The 23543-nt window shown below is 30.9% G+C and overlaps 1 protein-coding gene across 4 annotated transcripts in view; it reads right to left on the bottom strand.

Moving 5' to 3' along the window:
• LOC139527477 (protein-tyrosine sulfotransferase 1-like) overlaps positions 1-23543 on the bottom strand; it is a 37964-nt gene that overhangs the window by 8190 nt on the left and 6231 nt on the right. For 2 of the 4 annotated variants that reach the window (XM_071322957.1, XM_071322956.1), the window contains exons 2-3: positions 18789-19042; positions 1382-1449 (exon numbers count right to left, since the gene is read on the bottom strand). In XM_071322957.1, the coding sequence (XP_071179058.1) occupies positions 1382-1443 (62 nt within the window). In that variant the 5' untranslated portion in view covers positions 1444-1449; positions 18789-19042. Of the gene's footprint in view, positions 1-1381; positions 1450-1528; positions 1549-18788; positions 19043-23543 lie in introns of those variants that run through there. The other 2 variants (XM_071322959.1, XM_071322958.1) reach the window with 2 other exon arrangements.

The raw sequence follows: 23543 nt of genomic DNA, 5'->3' as shown, positions 1-23543 counted from the left end.
TTGTGGTACAATGTCAGAGAGATCCATACACTTGCACATAAGTTATAGTTCAGAAACTACAAAATGCTTGTTTTTGGCCCCTTTTTGGCCGTGTAATTCCTAAAATGTTGGCACCATAAACAGTATTAACTTCCAAAATGAATGCAATCTTCTACTTGTGGAATTAAACATTGTTGTACAATTTCAGGGCAATTGAAATACTTATACACAAGTTATTATCCTAAAAGTAGAAAAAAGCTTGTTTTGGGCCCCTTTTTGGCCTATAACTCCCAAACGGTTGGGACCATCATCTTCATAATCAATACCAACTTTTCTTTTGTAGTATCGAACCTTATGAAGTTTCAAAGAGATCCATTCATGTTTTCTAAAGTTATTGCCCAGAAACCAAATGTGTCTTCGGACGACGACGCAGACGACATCATACCATTATACGATCCCCCTAAAAAACTATACTTGACTTCTTAACATAGGCAATACATTAATTATTTTAATAAAAAGATAATAAAGTAAGAGGTACACATTTTAATCCATAAAACAATTCAAAAATTTATAATTGAAAGTTTTAAAATTAAAACATATGTAGCTGAACTGTTTTCTTAGTATATTTTTTACATTTAACTAATAATTATAGATTATCGTTGATCATCTCAACGAGATTGATTTTCTCGCTTGAGCTGGTACAGCGAAAGTGAGAAAAGCAATCGAGTTGAGATGACCAATGATAATCTGTTTATCGCTATTTTACCTATGACGACGTTGTCAATTTCATGTCAATTTCGTTAGCAACGCCACGTGGCCTCCTTAGTTTCTAGCGATAATTTTTGCATCTCAAGCGAGAAGCATGATATGAAAATTATCACAAATAAAGATCAAAGGAAAAATGCACAAAATAGCGATAATAGGGTATACTTGTAAAAGTGTTTTTTACGTACTTATAGTTATGTCATTTTGGAGGTAGAGTTATATCCCTTGGACATTTAGATTTATTTTTCTTCTTCCATAAATAGAAGTAAAAAAGTCATATCTACTCCCTCTTCAAATTTTTCTGTTCCCTGGATTGCTATAATAGAGTGTTTATTGCCTGGATTGGCCATAAAGGGTCTTGAAATGTTTCTCTTAAATAGTTATCTTTACTAATCATAAAATCATAGTTTCATGGACAAGAAGCTTGGCTGTTTTATTCAAAATTCTCCCTGATTTACAAGTTATTGTATCCAGAAGTTTTAAATGTGTCCAACAATATACAAGGATGCAGTTTTCCATGTGTTCTAAGATATATCCTAATGATAATAACCTTATATCTGAATTTGATTCAAGTTAGTTTTCTATGTTCCAATCACAAGCTGTGTCCATCTGATTTAAAATTACTACTGAATCTTACCTGAATTTATATCGATGGAGTGTGCCATCAGTTCCCCACTGTATTCCACTTTTGGTTTTCATTCAATTCTAAAATGAATTAAACATTGTTAAAATGGTCATTTATTTTGTATAGTTGAAGCATGTATGATAAAAAGGATGTATTTACCTTTATGACAAGAGGTGTCCCTGTTCATACTGATCATTAATTTCAGATGTGCTTATATACTTGATTTCATATTTTAATTAAACTTTCTGATTTTACCTAAGGCTTAAATTAATCTGTATTTTACATCTGTCATATGTAAATTTATTCATGTTTCTCAAATATTTGGAGCAAAAAAAATTAACAATTACAATTTTTTTTCTTCCGATCTATATCATGCATGTTAATTGACCAAATCTTTTATGTAATTGTATAGACACATCTTTATTCTGTACAGTATTGTTATAGTTGCATGATACGTAAAAATTTCCTTGTGAAAAATATACCGTGGATTTATTATCATATTGTGAAGTTTTGTGGGTACAGGTGAACTGCAAATTTAAATTTTCATAGAAATGAAAATATTTATTTAGGTCTGTATGCAGACTTTTGTAAAACCATGAAATTAAATATCTATGAAATTTTTTTTTTTGGTAAATTTAACCTTTTTGAAAATAAATGAATCCTCTGTAAGCATGATAGGAAAAACATTGGCAGTTAAAGGCTTGCTAAAAATATGAATAAAAACCCAACACAAAACAGATTTGAAAAAAAACCTCTTCTTATCTATAAAAACTATATTATACGCATGAAAAAGGAACCTATTCTATCACTGCTTATCTCCTGAAGCATGCTAAGTATCCTATGTAAAAAAATCAAAATAAAATGAAATCATTGACCGTTAAAATTATCCTTGTTCTATGTCGACATTCTAATTTTTGTTTGGCCTAAGAATTTCCTATAAAATTGAGAATAGAGATGGGGAATGTGTCAAAGAGACAACAACACGACCATAGAGCAGACAAAAGCCGAAGGCCACCTATGGGTCTTCAATGCAGCGAGAAATTCCCGCACCCGGAGGCGTCCTTCAGATGGCCCCTAAACAAATACATTGTATATATACTAGTTCAGTGATTATGGACATCATATTAAACTCTGAATTATACACAAGAAACTAAATTTAAAAATCATTCAAGACTAACAAAGGCCAGAGGCTCCTGAATTGGGACAAGCGCAAAAATGCATTGGTGTTTTTTGATATCTCAACCTTCCTCCTATAATTCATGTAATTATCCTTGTTCTAGGACAACATTCTGATTTTTGTTTGGCCTCAGAATGTTCTACATATGTAATATAATTAATTATCTTTGTTCTAGGTCTACATTCTGATTTTTGTTTGGCCTCAGAATGTTCTACGTATGTAATATAATTATCTTTGTTCTAGGTCTACATTCTGATTTTTGTTTGGCCTAATTATTTTCTACGTATGTAACATAATTATCTTTGTTCTAGGTCAACATTCTGATTTTTGTTTGGCCTCAGAATGTTCTATGTATGTAATATAATTAATTATCTTTGTTCTAGGTCATCATTCTGATTTTTGTTTGGCCTCAGAATGTTCTATGTATGTAATATAATTATCTTTGTTCTAGGTCTATATTCTGAATTTTGTTTGGCCTCAGAATGTTCTACGTTTGTAATATAATTATCATTGTTCTAGGACAACATTCTGATTTTTGTTTGGCCTCAGAATGTTCTATGTATGTAATATAATTATCTTTGTTCTAGGTCAACATTCTGATTTTTGTTTGGCCTCAGTGGAAAGACCTATTGAATTTGTTCTGATTATTAGGTCTTTCCACCTTTCCGTGGAAAGACCTATTGAATTTGTTCTGATTATTATTAGGTCTTTCCACTTTTCCGTGGAAAGACCTATTGTATTTGTTCTGATTATTATTAGGTCTTTCCACCTTTCCGTGGAAAGACCTATTGAATTTGTTCTGATTATTAGGTCTTTCAACCTTTCAGGTGAAAGACCTATTGTATTTGTTCTGATTATTATTATTATTATTATTATTATTATTTTTTTTTTTTTTTTTCTTCCGCCTAAATTTTTTTCTTGCGTAGTATTGATGTTTCAAAAGATGTCGCTTACATATTTGGATTCTGATGTCGTATAGTTTATACGCTTTAAAAATTTACAACTGCGTAACAAAATACTTTACGTTGTAAGAGTTATCTCCCCAAACACTGTTTTTCTTGTGGCCACTACTCCTTCGCAACCGTAAAAGATTACGACAAATTTATTTTACCAAATTGCTCGTTACATCTTAAGGATTAGGATATTCATTTGGACCGAAGCTTTACGGAGACTCCATATGAGAGTTATTCCCCTTTTTCATTTAAGCTAAGTGATATGCATTTCTAAATGGTAAACCATAAGTGATAGAGACCTAGGGTCTTTTGAATTAAGATCCTTCGTCCAAAAAATTGAAAATTAGGTCAAGGTCAAAGGTCAAGGTCAAATTCTAAATTTTGATTTTTGCTTATTTTCACTTATTTTCAATTACTTAATAAGATTTCGACAAATTATTTTTACTAAATTGTTAGTTGCGACATGTCATTACTTATATATTTTGGTTACAAGGGTGCGTAGACAATAAATTGGAGTTTTCGCCCCTTTTTATATTTAGAATTATGCGTAAAGTGATATTACTCATGAACCATACATAATACAGACCTAGGGTCTTTTGATTTGGGATCCTATGTTTATGACCTTGAAATTGAGGTCAAGGTCATAGGTTAATTGGACGTTCTAGATTTTGACCTTTGGTCGAAATTCATATTTATACATCATAAAGCCATAGGAACTGACATTTTCAACTGAATCTTAATATTTTCATATCAAAATAGATCCTTATTGGTTGAAAGACCTTCAATTGTTCTTTGAACAATTGGTTTTTAATTATTATTATTATTATTATTTTTTTTTTTTTTTTTCTTCCGCCTAATTTTTTTTCTTGCGTATTATTGATGTTTCAAAAGATGTCGCTTAGATATTTGGAATATGGTATCGTATAGTTTATACGCTTTAAAAATTTACAACTGTGTAACAAAATACTTTACGTTGTAAGAGTTATCTCCCCAAACACTGTTTTTCTTGTGGCCACTACTCCTTCGCAACCGTTAAAGATTACGACAAATTTATTTTACCAAATTGCTCGTTACATCTTCAGGATTAGGATATTCATTTGGACCGAAGCTTTACGGAGACTCCATATGAGAGTTATTCCCCCTTTTCCATTTAATTAAGTGATATGCATTTCTAAATGGTAAACCATAAGTGATAAAGACATAGGGTCTTTAGATTTGGGGTTCTTGGTCGAAAATAATAAAAATGAGGTCAAGGTCAAAGGTCAAGGTCATATTCTAAATTTTGATTTTGGCTTATTTTCATTTATTTCCAAATACCTTATGACATATCGACAAATAATTTTTCATAAATTGTTAGTTGCGACATGTCCTTACTTATATATTTTGATTGAAAGGGTGCACAGACAATAAATGGGAGTTTTTGCCCATCTTACATATAGAATTACGCATAAAGTGATATTACTAATAAACCAAACATATTAAAGACCTTGGGTCTTTTGATTTAAGGTCCTTGGTTTGTGACCTTGAAATTGAGGTCAAGGTCATAGGTTAATAGGACGTTCTAAATTTTGACCTTTGCTTTAAATTCACATTAATACATCATAAAGCCATAGGAATTAACATTTTAAACTGATTTTTCATATTTCAATATCAAAATAGATCTTTACTAGTGGAAAGACCTTCAATTGTTCTCTGAACAATTGGTTTTTAATTATTTTTTTTTTTTTTTTCTTCCGCCTAAATTTTTTTCTTGCGTAGTATTGATGTTTCAAAAGATGTCGCTTAAATATTTGGAATATGATGTCGTATAGTTTATACACTTTTAAAATTTACAACTGCGTAACAACATACTTTACGTTGTAAGAGTTATCTCCCCAAACACTGTTTTTCTTGTGGCCACTACTCCTTCGCAACCGTAAAAGATTACGACAAATTTATTTTACCAAATTGCTCGTTACTTCTTCAGGATTAGGCAATTCATTTGAACCGAAGCTATCTGGAGACTCCATATGAGAGTTATTTCCCCTTATGCATTTGATATAAGTGATATGCGTTTCTAACTGGTAAACCATAAGTGATAGAGACCTAGGGTCTCTTGATTTGAGATCCTTGGTCCAAAAAAATGAAAATAAGGTCAAGGTCAAAGGTCAAGGTCATATTCTAAAATTTGATTTTGGCTTATTTTCACTTATTTTCAAATACTGTATGACATATTGACAAATATTTTTTCCTAAATTGTTAGTTGCGACATGTCCTTACTTGTATATTTTGGTTGAAAGGGTGCGCATACAATTAATTGGAGTTTTTGTCTATCTTACATTTAGAATTACGCGTAAAGTGGTATTACTCATTAACCAAACATATTAAAGACCTAGGGTCTTATGATTTAAGGTCCTTGATTTGTGACCTTGAAATTTAGGTCAAGGTCATAGGTTAAAAGGACGTTCTAGATTTTGACCTTTGCTTTAAATTCATATAAATACATCATAAAGCCATAGGAACTAACATTTAAAACTGATTTTTCATATTTCAATATCAAAATAGACCTTTACTTGTGGAAAGACCTTCAATTGTTCTCTGAACAATTGGTTTTTAATTATTATTATTTTTTTTTTTTTTTTTCTTCCGCCTAAATTTTTTCTTGCGTAGTATTGCTGTTTCAAAAGATGTCGCTTAGATGTTTGGAATATTATGTCATATAGTTTATACGCTTTAAAAATTTACAACTGTGTAACAAAATACTTTATGTTGTAAGAGTTATCTCCCCAAACACTGTTTTTCTTGTGGCCACTACTCCTTCGCAACCGTAAAAGATTACGACAAATATATTTTACCAAATTGCTCGTTACATCTTTAGGATTAGGATATTCATTTGGACTGAAGTTATACGGGGACTCCATATGAGAGTTATTCCCCTTATGCATTTGAAATAAGTATTATGCGTTTCTAACTGGTAAACCATCAGTGATATAGGCCTAGGGTCTTTGGATTTAAGTTCCTTGGTCTAAAAAAATGAAAATAAGGTCAAGGTCAAAGGTCAAGGTCATATTCTAAAATTTGATTTTGGCTTATTTTCACTTATTTTCAACAACCGTGAAAGATATTGACAAATTATTTTTACTAAATTGTGAGTTGCGACATGTTGTTACTTATAAATTTTGGTTGGAAGGGTGCGTAAACAATAAATGAGAGTTTTCGCCCATCTTATATTTAAAATCATGCCTAAAATGATATAACTCATTTACCATACATATTACAGACCTAGGGTCTTTTTATTTGAGGTTCTTGGATGGTGACCTTGAAATTGAGGTCAAGGTCAAAGGTTAATAGGACGTTCTAGATTTTGACCTTTGCTTTAAATTCATATTTATACATTATAAAGTCATAGGAACTGACATTTTAGATTGATTTTTAATATTTTGATAATAAAATAGATCTTTATTTGTGGAAAGACCTTCAATTGTTCTTTGAACAATTGGTTTTTAATTAGGTCTTTCCACCTTTCCGTGGAAAGACCTATTGAATTTGTTCTGATTATTAGGTCTTTCCACCTTTCCGTGGAAAGACCTATTGAATTTGTTCTGATTATTATTATTATTATTATTATTTTTTTTTTTTTTTTCTTCCGCCTAATTTTTTTCTTGCGTATTATTGATGTTTCAAAAGATGTCGCTTAGATATTTGGAATATGGTATCGTATAGTTTATACGCTTTAAAAATTTACAACTGTGTAACAAAATACTTTACGTTGTAAGAGTTATCTCCCCAAACACTGTTTTTCTTGTGGCCACTACTCCTTCGCAACCGTTAAAGATTACGACAAATTTATTTTACCAAATTGCTCGTTACATCTTCAGGATTAGGATATTCATTTGGACCGAAGCTTTACGGAGACTCCATATGAGAGTTATTCCCCCTTTTCCATTTAATTAAGTGATATGCATTTCTAAATGGTAAACCATAAGTGATTAAGACATAGGGTCTTTAGATTTGGGGTCCTTTGTCGAAAATAATAAAAATGAGGTCAAGGTCAAAGGTCAAGGTCATATTCTAAATTTTGATTTTGGCTTATTTTCATTTATTTTCAAATACCTTATGACATATCGACAAATAATTTTTCATAAATTGTTAGTTGAGACATGTCCTTACTTGTATATTTTGATTGAAAGGGTGCGCAGACAATAAATGGGAGTTTTTGCCCATCTTACATTTAGAATTACGCGTAAAGTGATATTACTAATAAACCAAACATATTAAAGACCTTGGGTCTTTTGATTTAAGGTCCTTGGTTTGTGAACTTGAAATTGAGGTCAAGGTCATAGGTTGATATGACGTTCTAGATTTTGACCTTTGCTTTAAATTCATATAAATACATCATAAAGCCATAGGAACTAACATTTTAAACTGATTTTTAATATTTCAATATCAAAATAGATCTTTACTAGTGGAAAGACCTACAATTGTTCTCTGAACAATTGGTTTTTAATTATTATTATTATTATTTTTTTTATTGCGTATTATTGATGTTTCAAAAGATGTCGCTTAGATATTTGGAATATGGTATCGTATAGTTTATACGCTTTAAAACTTTACAACTGTGTAACAAAATACTTTACGTTGTAAGAGTTATCTCCCCAAACACTGTTTTTCTTGTGGCCACTACTCCTTCGCAACCGTTAAAGATTACGACAAATTTATTTTACCAAATTGCTCGTTACATCTTCAGGATTAGGATATTCATTTGGACCGAAGCTTTACGGAGACTCCATATGAGAGTTATTCCCCCTTTTCCCTTAAATTAAGTGATATGCATTTCTAAATGGTAAACCATAAGTGATAAAGACATAGGGTCTTTAGATTTGGGGTCCTTGGTCGAAAATAATAAAAATGAGGTCAAGGTCAAAGGTCAAGGTCATATTCTAAATTTTGATTTTGGCTTATTTTCATTTATTTTCAAATACCTTATGACATATCGACAAATAATTTTTCATAAATTGTTAGTTGCGACATGTCCTTACTTGTATATTTTGATTGAAAGGGTGCGCAGACAATAAATAGGAGTTTTTGCCCATCTTACATTTAGAATTACGCGTAAAGTGATATTACTAATAAACCAAACATATTAAAGACCTTGGGTCTTTTGATTTAAGGTCCTTGGTTTGTGAACTTGAAATTGAGGTCAAGGTCATAGGTTAATATGACGTTCTAGATTTTGACCTTTGCTTTAAATTCATATAAATACATCATACAGCCATAGGAACTAACATTTTAAACTGATTTTTAATATTTCAATATCAAAAAAGATCTTTTCTAGTGGAAAGACCTACAATTGTTCTCTGAACAATTGGTTTTTAATTATTATTATTTTTTTTTTTTTTTTTTTTCTTCCGCCTAATTTTTTTTCTTGCGTATTATTGATGTTTCAAAAGATGTCGCTTAGATATTTGGAATATGGTATCGTATAGTTTATACGCTTTAAAAATTTACAACTGTGTAACAAAATACTTTACGTTGTAAGAGTTATCTCCCCAAACACTGTTTTTTTTGTGGCCACTACTCCTTCGCAACCGTTAAAGATTACGACAAATTTATTTTACCAAATTGCTCGTTACATCTTCAGGATTAGGATATTCATTTGGACCGAAGCTTTACGGAGACTCCATATGAGAGTTATTCCCCCTTTTCCCTTAAATTAAGTGATATGCATTTCTAAATGGTAAACCATAAATGATAAAGACATAGGGTCTTTAGATTTGGGGTCCTTGGTCGAAAATAATAAAAATGAGGTCAAGGTCAAAGGTCAAGGTCATATTCTAAATTTTGATTTTGGCTTATTTTCATTTATTTTCAAATACCTTATGACATATCGACAAATAATTTTTCATAAATTGTTAGTTGCGACATGTCCTACTTGTATATTTTGATTGAAAGGGTGCGCAGACAATAAATAGGAGTTTTTGCCCATCTTACATTTAGAATTACGCATAAAGTGATATTACTAATAAACCAAACATATTAAAGACCTTGGGTCTTTTGATTTAAGGTCCTTGGTTTGTGAACTTGAAATTGAGGTCAAGGTCATAGGTTAATATGACGTTCTAGATTTTGACCTTTGCTTTAAATTCATATAAATACATCATACAGCCATAGGAACTAACATTTTAAACTGATTTTTAATATTTCAATATCAAAAAAGATCTTTTCTAGTGGAAAGACCTACAATTGTTCTCTGAACAATTGGTTTTTAATTTTTTTTTTTTTTCTTCCGCCTAATTTTTTTTCTTGCGTATTATTGATGTTTCAAAAGATGTCGCTTAGATATTTGGAATATGGTATCGTATAGTTTATACGCTTTAAAACTTTACAACTGTGTAACAAAATACTTTACGTTGTAAGAGTTATCTCCCCAAACACTGTTTTTCTTGTGGCCACTACTCCTTCGCAACCGTTAAAGATTACGACAAATTTATTTTACCAAATTGCTCGTTACATCTTCAGGATTAGGATATTCATTTGGACCGAAGCTTTACGGAGACTCCATATGAGAGTTATTCCCCCTTTTCCATTTAATTAAGTGATATGCATTTCTAAATGGTAAACCATAAGTGATTAAGACATAGGGTCTTTAGATTTGGGGTCCTTTGTCGAAAATAATAAAAATGAGGTCAAGGTCAAAGGTCAAGGTCATATTCTAAATTTTGATTTTGGCTTATTTTCATTTATTTTCAAATACCTTATGACATATCGACAAATAATTTTTCATAAATTGTTAGTTGAGACATGTCCTTACTTGTATATTTTGATTGAAAGGGTGCGCAGACAATAAATGGGAGTTTTTGCCCATCTTACATTTAGAATTACGCGTAAAGTGATATTACTAATAAACCAAACATATTAAAGACCTTGGGTCTTTTGATTTAAGGTCCTTGGTTTGTGAACTTGAAATTGAGGTCAAGGTCATAGGTTGATATGACGTTCTAGATTTTGACCTTTGCTTTAAATTCATATAAATACATCATAAAGCCATAGGAACTAACATTTTAAACTGATTTTTAATATTTCAATATCAAAATAGATCTTTACTAGTGGAAAGACCTACAATTGTTCTCTGAACAATTGGTTTTTAATTATTATTATTATTATTTTTTTTATTGCGTATTATTGATGTTTCAAAAGATGTCGCTTAGATATTTGGAATATGGTATCGTATAGTTTATACGCTTTAAAACTTTACAACTGTGTAACAAAATACTTTACGTTGTAAGAGTTATCTCCCCAAACACTGTTTTTCTTGTGGCCACTACTCCTTCGCAACCGTTAAAGATTACGACAAATTTATTTTACCAAATTGCTCGTTACATCTTCAGGATTAGGATATTCATTTGGACCGAAGCTTTACGGAGACTCCATATGAGAGTTATTCCCCCTTTTCCATTTAATTAAGTGATATGCATTTCTAAATGGTAAACCATAAGTGATAAAGACATAGGGTCTTTAGATTTCGGGTCCTTGGTCGAAAATAATAAAAATGAGGTCAAGGTCAAAGGTCAAGGTCATATTCTAATTTGATTTTGGCTTATTTTCATTTATTTTCAAATACCTTATGACATATCGACAAATAATTTTTCATAAATTGTTAGTTGCGACATGTCCTTACTTGTATATTTTGATTGAAAGGGTGCGCAGACAATAAATGGGAGTTTTTGCCCATCTTACATTTAGAATTACGCGTAAAGTGATATTACTAATAAACCAAACATATTAAAGACCTTGGGTCTTTTGATTTAAGGTCCTTGGTTTGTGAACTTGAAATTGAGGTCAAGGTCATAGGTTGATATGACGTTCTAGATTTTGACCTTTGCTTTAAATTCATATAAATACATCATAAAGCCATAGGAACTAACATTTTAAACTGATTTTTAATATTTCAATATCAAAATAGATCTTTACTAGTGGAAAGACCTACAATTGTTCTCTGAACAATTGGTTTTTAATTATTATTATTTTTTTTCTTCCGCCTAATTCTTTTCTTGCGTAATATTGATGTTTCAAAAGATGTCGCTTAGATATTTGGAATATGATATCATATAGTTTATACGCTTTAAATACTGACAATGGCGTAACCAAATACTTCACATTGTAAGAGTTATCTCCCCAAACACTGTTTTTCTTGTGGCCACTACTCCTTCGCAACCGTAAAAGATTACGACAAAATTATTTTACCAAATTGCTCGTTACATCTTCAGGATTAGGATTTTAATTTTGACCGAGGCTATCCAGAGACTCCATATGAGAGTTATTCCCCCTTATGTATTTGATATAGGTGATATGCGTTTCTAACTGGTAAACCATAAGTGATAGAGACCTAGGGTCTCTTGATTTGAGATCCTTAGTCCAAAAAAATGAAAATAAGGTCAAGGTCAAAGGTCAAGGTCATATTCTAAAATTTGATTTATACGCTTTAAAACTTTACAACTGTGTAACAAAATACTTTACGTTGTAAGAGTTATCTCCCCAAACACTGTTTTTCTTGTGGCCACTACTCCTTCGCAACCGTTAAAGATTACGACAAATTTATTTTACCAAATTGCTCGTTACATCTTCAGGATTAGGATATTCATTTGGACCGAAGCTTTACGGAGACTCCATATGAGAGTCCGCCTAATTTTTTTTCTTGCGTATTATTGATGTTTCAAAAGATGTCGCTTAGATATTTGGAATATGGTATCGTATAGTTTATACGCTTTAAAACTTTACAACTGTGTAACAAAATACTTTACGTTGTAAGAGTTATCTCCCCAAACACTGTTTTTCTTGTGGCCACTACTCCTTCGCAACCGTTAAAGATTACGACAAATTTATTTTACCAAATTGCTCGTTACATCTTCAGGATTAGGATATTCATTTGGACCGAAGCTTTACGGAGACTCCATATGAGAGTTATTCCCCCTTTTCCATTTATTTAAGTGATATGCATTTCTAAATGGTAAACCATAAGTGATAAAGACATAGGGTCTTTAGATTTCGGGTCCTTGGTCGAAAATAATAAAAATGAGGTCAAGGTCAAAGGTCAAGGTCATATTCTAATTTGATTTTGGCTTATTTTCATTTATTTTCAAATACCTTATGACATATCGACAAATAATTTTTCATAAATTGTTAGTTGCGACATGTCCTTACTTGTATATTTTGATTGAAAGGGTGCGCAGACAATAAATGGGAGTTTTTGCCCATCTTACATTTAGAATTACGCGTAAAGTGATATTACTAATAAACCAAACATATTAAAGACCTTGGGTCTTTTGATTTAAGGTCCTTGGTTTGTGAACTTGAAATTGAGGTCAAGGTCATAGGTTGATATGACGTTCTAGGTTTTGACCTTTGCTTTAAATTCATATAAATACATCATAAAGCCATAGGAACTAACATTTTAAACTGATTTTTAATATTTCAATATCAAAATAGATCTTTACTAGTGGAAAGACCTACAATTGTTCTCTGAACAATTGGTTTTTAATTATTATTATTTTTTTTCTTCCGCCTAATTCTTTTCTTGCGTAATATTGATGTTTCAAAAGATGTCGCTTAGATATTTGGAATATGATATCATATAGTTTATACGCTTTAAATACTGACAATGGCGTAACCAAATACTTCACATTGTAAGAGTTATCTCCCCAAACACTGTTTTTCTTGTGGCCACTACTCCTTCGCAACCGTAAAAGATTACGACAAAATTATTTTACCAAATTGCTCGTTACATCTTCAGGATTAGGATTTTAATTTTGACCGAGGCTATCCAGAGACTCCATATGAGAGTTATTCCCCCTTATGTATTTGATATAGGTGATATGCGTTTCTAACTGGTAAACCATAAGTGATAGAGACCTAGGGTCTCTTGATTTGAGATCCTTAGTCCAAAAAAATGAAAATAAGGTCAAGGTCAAAGGTCAAGGTCATATTCTAAAATTTGATTTTGGCTTATTTTTACTTATTTTTAAATACCGTATGACATATCGACAAATATTTTTTCCAAAATTGTTAGTTGCGACATGTCCTTACTTGTATATTTTGGTTGAAAGGGTGCGCACACAAGAAATGGGAGTTTTTGTCCATCTTACATTTAGAATTACGCGTAAAGTGGTATTACTCATTAACCAAACATATTAAAGACCTAGGGTCTTTTGATTTAAGGTCCTTGGTTTGTGACATTGAAATTGAGGTCAAGGTCATATGTTAATACAACGTTCTAGATTTTGACCTTTGCTTTAAATTCATATAAATACATCATAAAGCCATAGGAACTAACATTTGAAACTGATTTTTCATATTTCAATATCAAAATAGATCTTTACTAGTGGAAAGACCTACAATTGTTCTCTGAACAATTGGTTTTTAATTATTATTATTTTTTTTTTTTTTTTTTTCTTCCGCCTAATTTTTTTTCTTGCGTAGTATTGATGTTTCAAAAGATGTCGCTTAGATATTTGGAATATGATATCGTATGGTTTATGCGCTTTAAAAATTTACAACTGTGTAACAAAATATTATACGTTGTAAGAGTTATCTTCCCAAACACTGTTTTTCTTGTGGCCACTACTCCTTCACAAACGTTAAAGATTACGACAAATTTATTTTACCAAATTGCTCGTTACATCTTCAGCATTAGGCAATTCATTTGGACCGAAGCTTTACGGAGACTCCATATGAGAGTTATTCCCCCTTTTCCATTGAATAAAGTGATATGCATTTCTAAATGGTAAACCATCAGTTATATAGGCCTAGTGTCTTTAGATTTTAGTTCCTTGGTCCAAAAAAATGAAAATAAGATCAAGGTCAAAGGTCAAGGTCATATTCTAAATTTTGATTTTGGCTTATTTTCTCTTATTTTCAACAACCGTGAAAGACATTGACAAATTATTTTTACTAAATTGTAAGTTGCGACATGTTGTAACTTATAAATTTTGGTTGGAAGGGTGCGTAAACAATAAATGAGAGTTTTCGCCTATCTTATATTTAAAATCATGCCTAAAGTGATATAACTCATTAACCATACATATTACAGACCTAGGGTCTTTTTATTTGAGGTCCTTGGTTGGTGACCTTGAAATTGAGGTCAAGGTCATAGGTTCAAAGGACGTTCTAGATTTTGACCTTTGGTTTAAATTCATATAAATACATTATAAAGCCATAGGAACTAACATTTTAAACTGATTTTTCATATTTCAATATCAAAATAGACCTTTACTAGTGGAAAGACCTTCAATTGTTCTCTGAACAATTGGTTTTTAATTATCTTTGTTCTAGGTCTACATTCTGATTTTTGTTTGGCCTCAGAATGTTCTACGTATGTAATATAATTCTCTTTGTTCTAGGTAAACATTCTGATTTTTGTTTGTCCTCAGAATGTTCTACGTATGTAATATAATTATCTTTGTTCTAGGACAACATTCTGATTTTTGTTTGGCCTCAGAATGTTCTACGTATGTAATATAATTATCTTTCTTCTAGGTCAACATTCTGATTTTTGTTTTGCCTCAGAATCTTCTACGTATGTTATATAATTATCTTTGTTCTAGGTCAACATTCTGATATTTGTTTTGCCTCAGAATGTTCTACGTATGTAATATAATTATCTTTGTTCTAGGTCAACATTCTGATTTTTGTTTTGCCTCAGAATGTTCTACGTATGTAATATAATTATCTTTGTTCTAGGTCAACATTCTGATTTTTGTTTTGCCTCAGAATGTTCTACGTATGTAATATAATTATCTTTGTTCTAGGTCTACATTCTGATTTTTGTTTGGCCTCAGAATGTTCTACGTATGTAACATATTTTTTTTTGTTCTAGGTAAACATTCTGATTTTTGTTTGGCCTCAGAATTTTCTACGTATATAATATAATTATCTTTGTTCTAGGACAACATTCTGATTTTTGTTTGGCCTAAGAATTTTCTACGTATATAATATAATTACCTTTGTTCTAGGACAACATTCTGATTTTTGTTTGGCCTAAGAATTTTCAACGTATGTAATATAATTATCTTTGTTCTAGGTCTACATTCTGATTTTTGTTTGGCCTCAGAATGTTCTACGTATGTAATATAATTATCTTTGTTCTAGGACAACCTTCTGATTTTTGTTTTGCCTATGAATTTTCTACGTATGTAACATAACCATTCTCATTTGACATTCTGATTTATAATTTTCTATTAGAACCTTTAAACTCATATTTCTAAGACGTGTTAAAAAAAATATGATATACTACATGATCTTGTTTATACCTTGATATCTATAACTTTGTTGTAGTGTTTATTTACAACTACATGTATATATAATATGTCACAATTATTCAAACTTAATATGAATAATAATAGAGGTGGGGTAAATGACAGCAACCAGACAGAAAAAAAAAGACATCAAGAGGTCAACATATAGTCTTTAACAATAAATAGGTGTCTATATTACAATGTGTCAAGGTCTAAAAAGTGTAGAACATTTGTCAACTAGGCAGCTACCAACACTATGGCAGCATAATTTTTGAACAGAAACTGTAAAACAAATCAAGTTTATTACTTTTATCCAGAAACCAACAAAAACAGTAAACGACAACTATTCTTTTTTAATGATATTTTAGGGGCATAACCATGATGACACTGAATCAAGAATTGTCAAATCTGTCAAAATCAGAACTCCCTCAAAGTTAGTAATTTGTGGTCCATGACATCATGCATCTGTCAATTATTATCCAGAAACATAAAAATAAACGGTTTATTCCCGATTGTCCCACTTTTTAAAATTTTAGAGTTCTGATTGTCCCACATGAAAAGTTCGGATTGTCCCACATTATTTTATGATGTCAAATGTTCTTAGATAAACAAGGTTACTGTTGTTTGTTTTGCTAAATAAACAAGAATTAATTTTGGCACATTTAATATTAATTTTATAAAAGAATATATATAAATGTTTTTTAAATAATAAAGTATTTGATTAAAAAAAATTATAATATTTCTGATTTATGAAATATATCTACAATGTTATTTATAAAACAAATGAAAAAAGCACTAAATACCGAAATTCTAATTACTTTTTTTGTCAAGTTTTTAAATAGATATAGAAATAATGCGTACAATTTTTAAAAAAAAGTATTAATTCATTTGCATTCTACACTCGAACTGGTTGATGGAAAGGTGTTTCTTTGCAATTTTATAAGGGAAGTCCGAGTACATTTTTACTATATATATATTTATTCTCTGCACGATTGAATACTGCTAACACCCAACTTCAGATTTACCTGAACCCAACAACTTTTTTGATAACGAAGCTGCTGTCTAGAATTTTGCCAGATCACCCTTATAAGAATCACTATTAAAGGTTGTTTTCTCCAATATTGCCGCCAACAGGACTCTTCATCAACTATAAAGAAGCCCTAGACTTCCTTCAAAAATAAGATATGGTATGATTGCCAATGAGACAAGTCTCCCAAAGAGATCAAATGACCAAAACATTTACCACTAAAGTCTATAGGTCACCATACGACATTCAACAATGAGCAAAACCCATTCCACATAGCTATAAAAGGCCCAACGTGACAAATATAAAACATCTCAAACGAGAAAACTAACGGCATATTTTATGTACAAAATAATGAACAAAAACAAATATGTCACTCAGCAACTAAGACAACCACTGAATTACAGGCTCCTGACTTGGGACAGGCACATACAGAATGTGGCTAGGTTAAACTTATTTGAAGTCGCCAACCCTCCCATTAACATGGGACAGTGTTGAAAAAGTACACTTCAGAATTTCCATTCTCAATTTCCATTTCCATTCTCAATTTTAAATTTTACTTCAGAATTAACTATAAAAATGAGTAGAAAAAGGCTTTTATCTCCTCAGATGGATACAGAAATACATCTTACAAAACTTGACACAGAGTGGACTTATACTTCACCACAACAAAGACAGTTCTGAGCGTACTTTCAGTTACTGACAGCTAGTTAAAAAATATACACCGAAGTCTAAATTTCAGCATGACTATATTATATTCTAGTACGTTTGATGTTACTTCAATAGTACATACTGGAAAAGTCAGAAAGTTTTGAGAAAATGCAACAGGGTTAAAATAGCAAAAAATGTAAACTCGTTTTTTGAAAGTTTTTATATGAAGCAAACAGGATTTTTCGCAATATTGCAAAAATTAAAATCCCATTTTAGTCTAAAACGAGAAAATCAATACACAATAATTTCCTAATTTACTATGCGCAAAATAGAATATGTAAATGTTATCATTTGTTCAATTGTTTCCATCATATATTTTTATAAGTTACATTGATGAGTTGTAACCTTTAATTAACTTCAACGTACTATAAAAACAAATTTATCACAACCAATACAATTCCCAATTGTCCCACATTTAAACTTCCCAATTGTCCCACAAACATATTCCCGATTGTCCCACAAAATTTCATTACTTGTTTACCTGCAGTTTCAAAAAGTGGGACAATCGGGAAGACACCAAATAAACCTATGTTTGAGATAGTTAAGGAACATAACTCTTGAATAATTAAAAATATCACACATTCAAAATTGAACTTGATTTGTATTTTATCCATCAAAAAAATGTGCTTAAATCTGAAAGGGTTTCTGACAAGTAATTCTTAAAGTCATATGAAACCTCAAATTAAAAAAAAAATATGCATATGTTTTTATAACTAAATGGATAGTTTGATTTATACAACTTATTTACATATACTTTTTTCTGAGGAAAATTCTTTAATTTGTCCACATTTAGAAATTTACCATTTTTAATTGCTTGCTTCCAGGAAGCAATTTGCCGACATATTTTCCGTATGAAATCTGTCATTAAACTAAATAACTATCTGATTGTACATGTTAAACATGTGCTCAATACCCATGCTTTTTGTTGATTGTTTACTATAAGGTGACAATCAGTAAACTTCGGCTTCAAAACACAGCATTTAATGAGCAGCCATATTTGTTAATTCATAACAGACAAAAAATTGACAATTATACGATATATTTGCGTAAAAAATGATAAAATCGTGCACAGAGGACTAAGTTTATGATATATACATGCATTGGTTCAAGAATTGAATAAACATTATTTTTCACCAGTCAATCGTTTCATATGATATGACTTTAAGATTTCATCTGGAAACCAAAATAATCTTATAATTCTAAAGATCAACATGCAAGGGGCATAACTCTTGAAAAAAGAAATCAGAAAAACAGCAGGCAATTAATGAGCATAATATATACTTACAAGAAAAATAAACAAATAAATATCCATTTTTGTTTAAACAGAAGTTTATCCCATCGGAAACCATTTGGATTATAGATCTATCATTAGCACAGATTATTACATTGTGTATGTATTGTGTATCATCTGCAGCCAATCAATACAACTGTTTCACACAGAGTTATCAAATTTGACACTGTCAAACAAATCAATATCTGTAAACAAAATGTCACACTGTTACTTCATAGTCCAGGTGCTGTCTTTACTGTACTTTTTACCTGAAAATTTATATAATCTTATAAATAAACGTATCATAGATACCAGGACGAAATTTTGTATATATATGCCAGACGTACGTTTTGTCTACAAAAGACTCATCAGTGACGCTCGAATCCAAAAAATTAAAAAGGCCAAATAAAGTATGAAGTTGAAGAGCATTAAGGACCAAAATTCCTAAAAGTTATGCCAAATACAGCTAAGGTAATCTATGCCTGAGGTAGAAAAGCCTTAGTTTTATATATATATAAATGATGGGACATTGAGAGATCAACTTGTTATCATTTACACTAAATTTTGAGTCATAAAATCCTATTTTGAAAGTTACATAGAATCATTAGGAATGTTTGATATTGGTATAGTTTATCAACACTAATCTCTGATTATTTATATTTATGTACCCCACTATTCTCTAGTCTTTAAATTTAGGTACCCCTATATTCAATTTTTTGCCTATAATTCTCTATTCTTTTTTTTTCTTTTTTCTTTTTTTAATTCATTAAGTTTTAATACAGAATAGGAAAGTGGTGTTAATAAACATGATAAAGAGCTATCAAAAATTCCAAATGCATTGGCGGATCCAGGGGGTTCTGGGGGTTGGAACCCCCCCTTTATTTTGGCCGATCAATGCATTGGAATGGGGACATATAGTTGGAACCTCCACTTGTCCTGGGTTGGGAACCCCCTTTTTTAAAATGGCTGTATCCGCCCCTGAAATGACTATTCAAACTGAATCCATTTCTATCTTTACGAACGTTTGGATAAACATAAAACACCAACCTTTCTATTCATTTGACCTTCATCATGCTCATATATTACATGTACTTTAAAGTATGTAAACTTGTATCAATGGCAATAAGTCATGTTATCCTGTAATTAATATCGCCTGAAGTTTACAACTTTTTTACATATATTAACTGCTATTGAATTATTCAATAGGGAAAGAAGACAAACTTAATTTCAGGCCACATTAATTAGACACAGATTAATTGCAATTAATTATAATATGTTTAACATATAATATTTTATGTACATGTAATATACATAATATATAGGGGTCAGATTTGTTTTGGAATACAGAATAGAGGTTAGAATGAAAGTACAATGACCTTAGGGACAGGGCCTCAAAATAGTTGTCAAACAGTGTTGAGGACCGTACTTTTACCTATTATGGTTTACTTTTACAAATTGTGACTTGAATGGAGAGTTGTCTCATTGGCACTCAAACCACATCTTCTTATATCTATCTATGTACTAATAGCTATGATCCCACTCAAACCACATCTTCTTATATCTATCTATGTACTAATAGCTATGAACCCACTCAAACCACATCTTCTTATATCTATCTATGTACTAATAGCTATAAACCCATTCAAACCACATCTTCTTATATCTATCTATGTACTAATAGCTATGAACCCACTCAAACCACATCTTCTTATATCTATTTATGTACTGATAGCTATGAACCCACTCATACCTCATCTTTGTATATCTATCTATGTACTTATAGCTGACTAAGCTATGAACCTATAGAGAATATCATTGATCTTTCACAAGAAGTTTCTATTAAACTAAAACTTCACATTCAAAATTGCTAATTACTTCTAAGTTGCTGAACCATGACATCGGGGCAGAGCCTCCAAATAGTCATACATTTAACATAATCAACGTTCTATGAAAACTTAGCACTGTGGATTCATTTATTTTCGTGGGTACCAATTTTTGTTGATTATAGAAGTTTCTTGTGTATAATTCAGAGTTTAGTATGACGTCCATTATCACTGAACTAGTATACATATTTTTTAAGGGGCCAGCTGAAGGACGCCTCCGGGTGCGGGAGTTTATCGCTACATTGAATACTCATTGGTGGCCTTCGGCTGTTGTCTTCTCTATGGTCGGGTTGTTGTCGCTTTGACGCATTCCCCATTTCCTTTCTCAATTTTATTACATGTTCATGGAGCTTTAATTTTGTGGTTTAGCAGAAGTCTGCATACAATCCTATGAAAAATCTGTTATTCGTTTAACATTTAATTTTGTGGTTCACCTATACCCACGAAAATTGGTATCCCACGAACAATAATAAATCACATCTTCTTATTTTTACAAACAACAGTTGAACCAAAGGCATGTACACCTTACAATAATTTCATACACCAAATAAAAGAGGTCCTAGAACTAACAGTATCTGAGGAAGAGATAAAACACATAAAAAGTCGATGAACCATGAAAATGAAGTTGTTCTTTATAATCTTTTTCAGTTTCTACAAAAAATACATTGACTAGTTATTCAGGGGCAATAACTCCTATAAGGAATCAGTTGACAATTTTCCCAATGTTGACCTATTTGTATTTATTATTGTGCTGAATATCTTTGTTATCTAAATGTTCTCTCTATTCATTATGGTTCTGCCAAAAATAAAACACTTTTCAAGGGCAATAACTCCTATAAGGGGTAAAAGGAAAATTTCAGCATAGCTGATTTATTCGAAGATTCTCTCAAAAGATTGTCTCTTGTGCCGAAAACATTTTTTATATTTACAATTTCTTTCCATCTATTATGGGTTCTGTAAAAATGGGTAAAAATCATCTTGAAGGGCAATAACTCCTTCTAAAGTTCAGGTTTCATTTCATATTTAGAACATGTTTTATTTCTGAATATGGTTTAATATTTAATCAATCCATTGCATAAATTTCCACTTAAAATTTCAGGATTTCTAAAATCAAATCTCCAAGATGTAACTAAATAACACATAGAAATTGTATTTTTTCATCTTTAGATTTAATCAAAGTATGTTTTCACAGCTGCAACAAATTGTTATATTCCAATAGTTCAAAAAGAAGCTTTCACTGTTTGGTAATCATTAAATGTATGTTATTTTTTGTAATCTGAATCTTTAATGTTTGCTTTTAAAATGGAAAAATCAATTGTTTGCTTATATGTCAAGTAAATAGAAAATCCACTGCTGTTAACGAAATATAATTTTCTAAAATGACAATTAAAAAGGTATTCATAATTAAGGGTTTCCTCCTTAAAAAAGGAAGATTTTTGGGTTGCTTTTTTCCAACCTTTAGTCTGTAAGGAGACCTGAAATTTTGTTAAAGGAGTAGGTTCAGTAAGACCCCTTTTTGGCCCCAAAATATAGCAATTTTACAAAATTGTTAAAATGTAAACTTTTGGTCATTTATTGGACAGTAGAATGCTTCTGCTACATAAATATGGGCTGTTTTTGACTATACAATGCACATACATCGGGTACTAGCACCATTAAGTCATGCTAAATTACTGAAATCTTCACAATTCTAGCATTTTAGTTAAATTTTAGACAGTTTTCGTGTGAAACGAAAGTGGCCGCATTCGTGTTCATCCTTAATATTGAAATGTAAGTTGTATTTTATGATAATACATAATATAAATAAAGGTTGAGGATGAACACGGATGTGGCCACTTTCATTTTTGACAAAAATCATCTGAAAAGTGACATTTTTCGGCATATTTGGTAGATTTTTCATATTTGAGCTTGAATCGGGTTGTTTTTAATGACTATATCAGTTAAAATCTTTCACATAAATTAATTGATTCAAATGAAATAGACACTTAAGTGTTTAAAAAGTGGTCAAAATCTTTCGTAAGATAAACTTGAAATTTGAGGCCAAAATCGGTCCTTACCGGACCTACTCCTTTCAATATGAATAGGGCCAATAAAACTAAAAGGTAGACATAGTGAGGTATACTTGTGGTATGGGTAAGCAAGTACTGAAAATCAAAGTGATGGAAATCACTCTTGGAAAAAATGGAATAGTAGTTTCAATAATTTCATATTATTTGAGTATAGTGTGGACGAAAAAGAACATTAGTATAGAAGACAATTACAAATACTACAGGTCTTTAGCAGGAATTTGAAAAGCACTTTATCAGTTGAGTTAAATATTAATTAATGAGAGTGGGTCAACAATTTGTTTAAATTGCAACTAAATCTTAACTAAATACATGAAATAATGTTCCCTGTACATAACATTCTTCACCTTTCACATAATTATATTTAGAAACAAAACTCACCAAATAAAGATTCTTCAAATAAAAGTATCATTTATCCTTGTAGGACATAGGATCAACAGAAACGTTAGATCTTTATTGTCTCCAAAAATTAATTTTCAAAGCTTGTTTTGGGGACATTTTGTAAATTGACACATATCTAAAAAGGTTGTTTTGGGGACATATTGTAAGTTGAAACATAGGGATAATATTTTTTTCTCCTTTAAAAATTGCTTTAAAATGGTGAAAAAACCTGGTACATTTTTTAGTAAAATACAGTCTGCACCATTTACTTTCTAACGACTAGTTCGAAGACCAATATTTCAAAATTTTTCTTATTGGTCCAAACAAAGTTTTTCAATAATTTACTAGTCCGAATATAATTTCACTAGTCTGGGGCATCGGACTAGTGGCCACCTCGCAGACTAATAATACGAAAAAAAATGAAATTAAAAACATTTTAA

Source organism: Mytilus edulis, chromosome 6 (genome assembly GCF_963676685.1).
Source record: "Mytilus edulis chromosome 6, xbMytEdul2.2, whole genome shotgun sequence".
Lineage (NCBI taxonomy): Eukaryota > Metazoa > Mollusca > Bivalvia > Mytilida > Mytilidae > Mytilus > Mytilus edulis.
The sequence above is the reverse complement of the archived record's forward strand: the minus strand, read 5'-3'. Positions and strand labels throughout refer to the sequence as shown.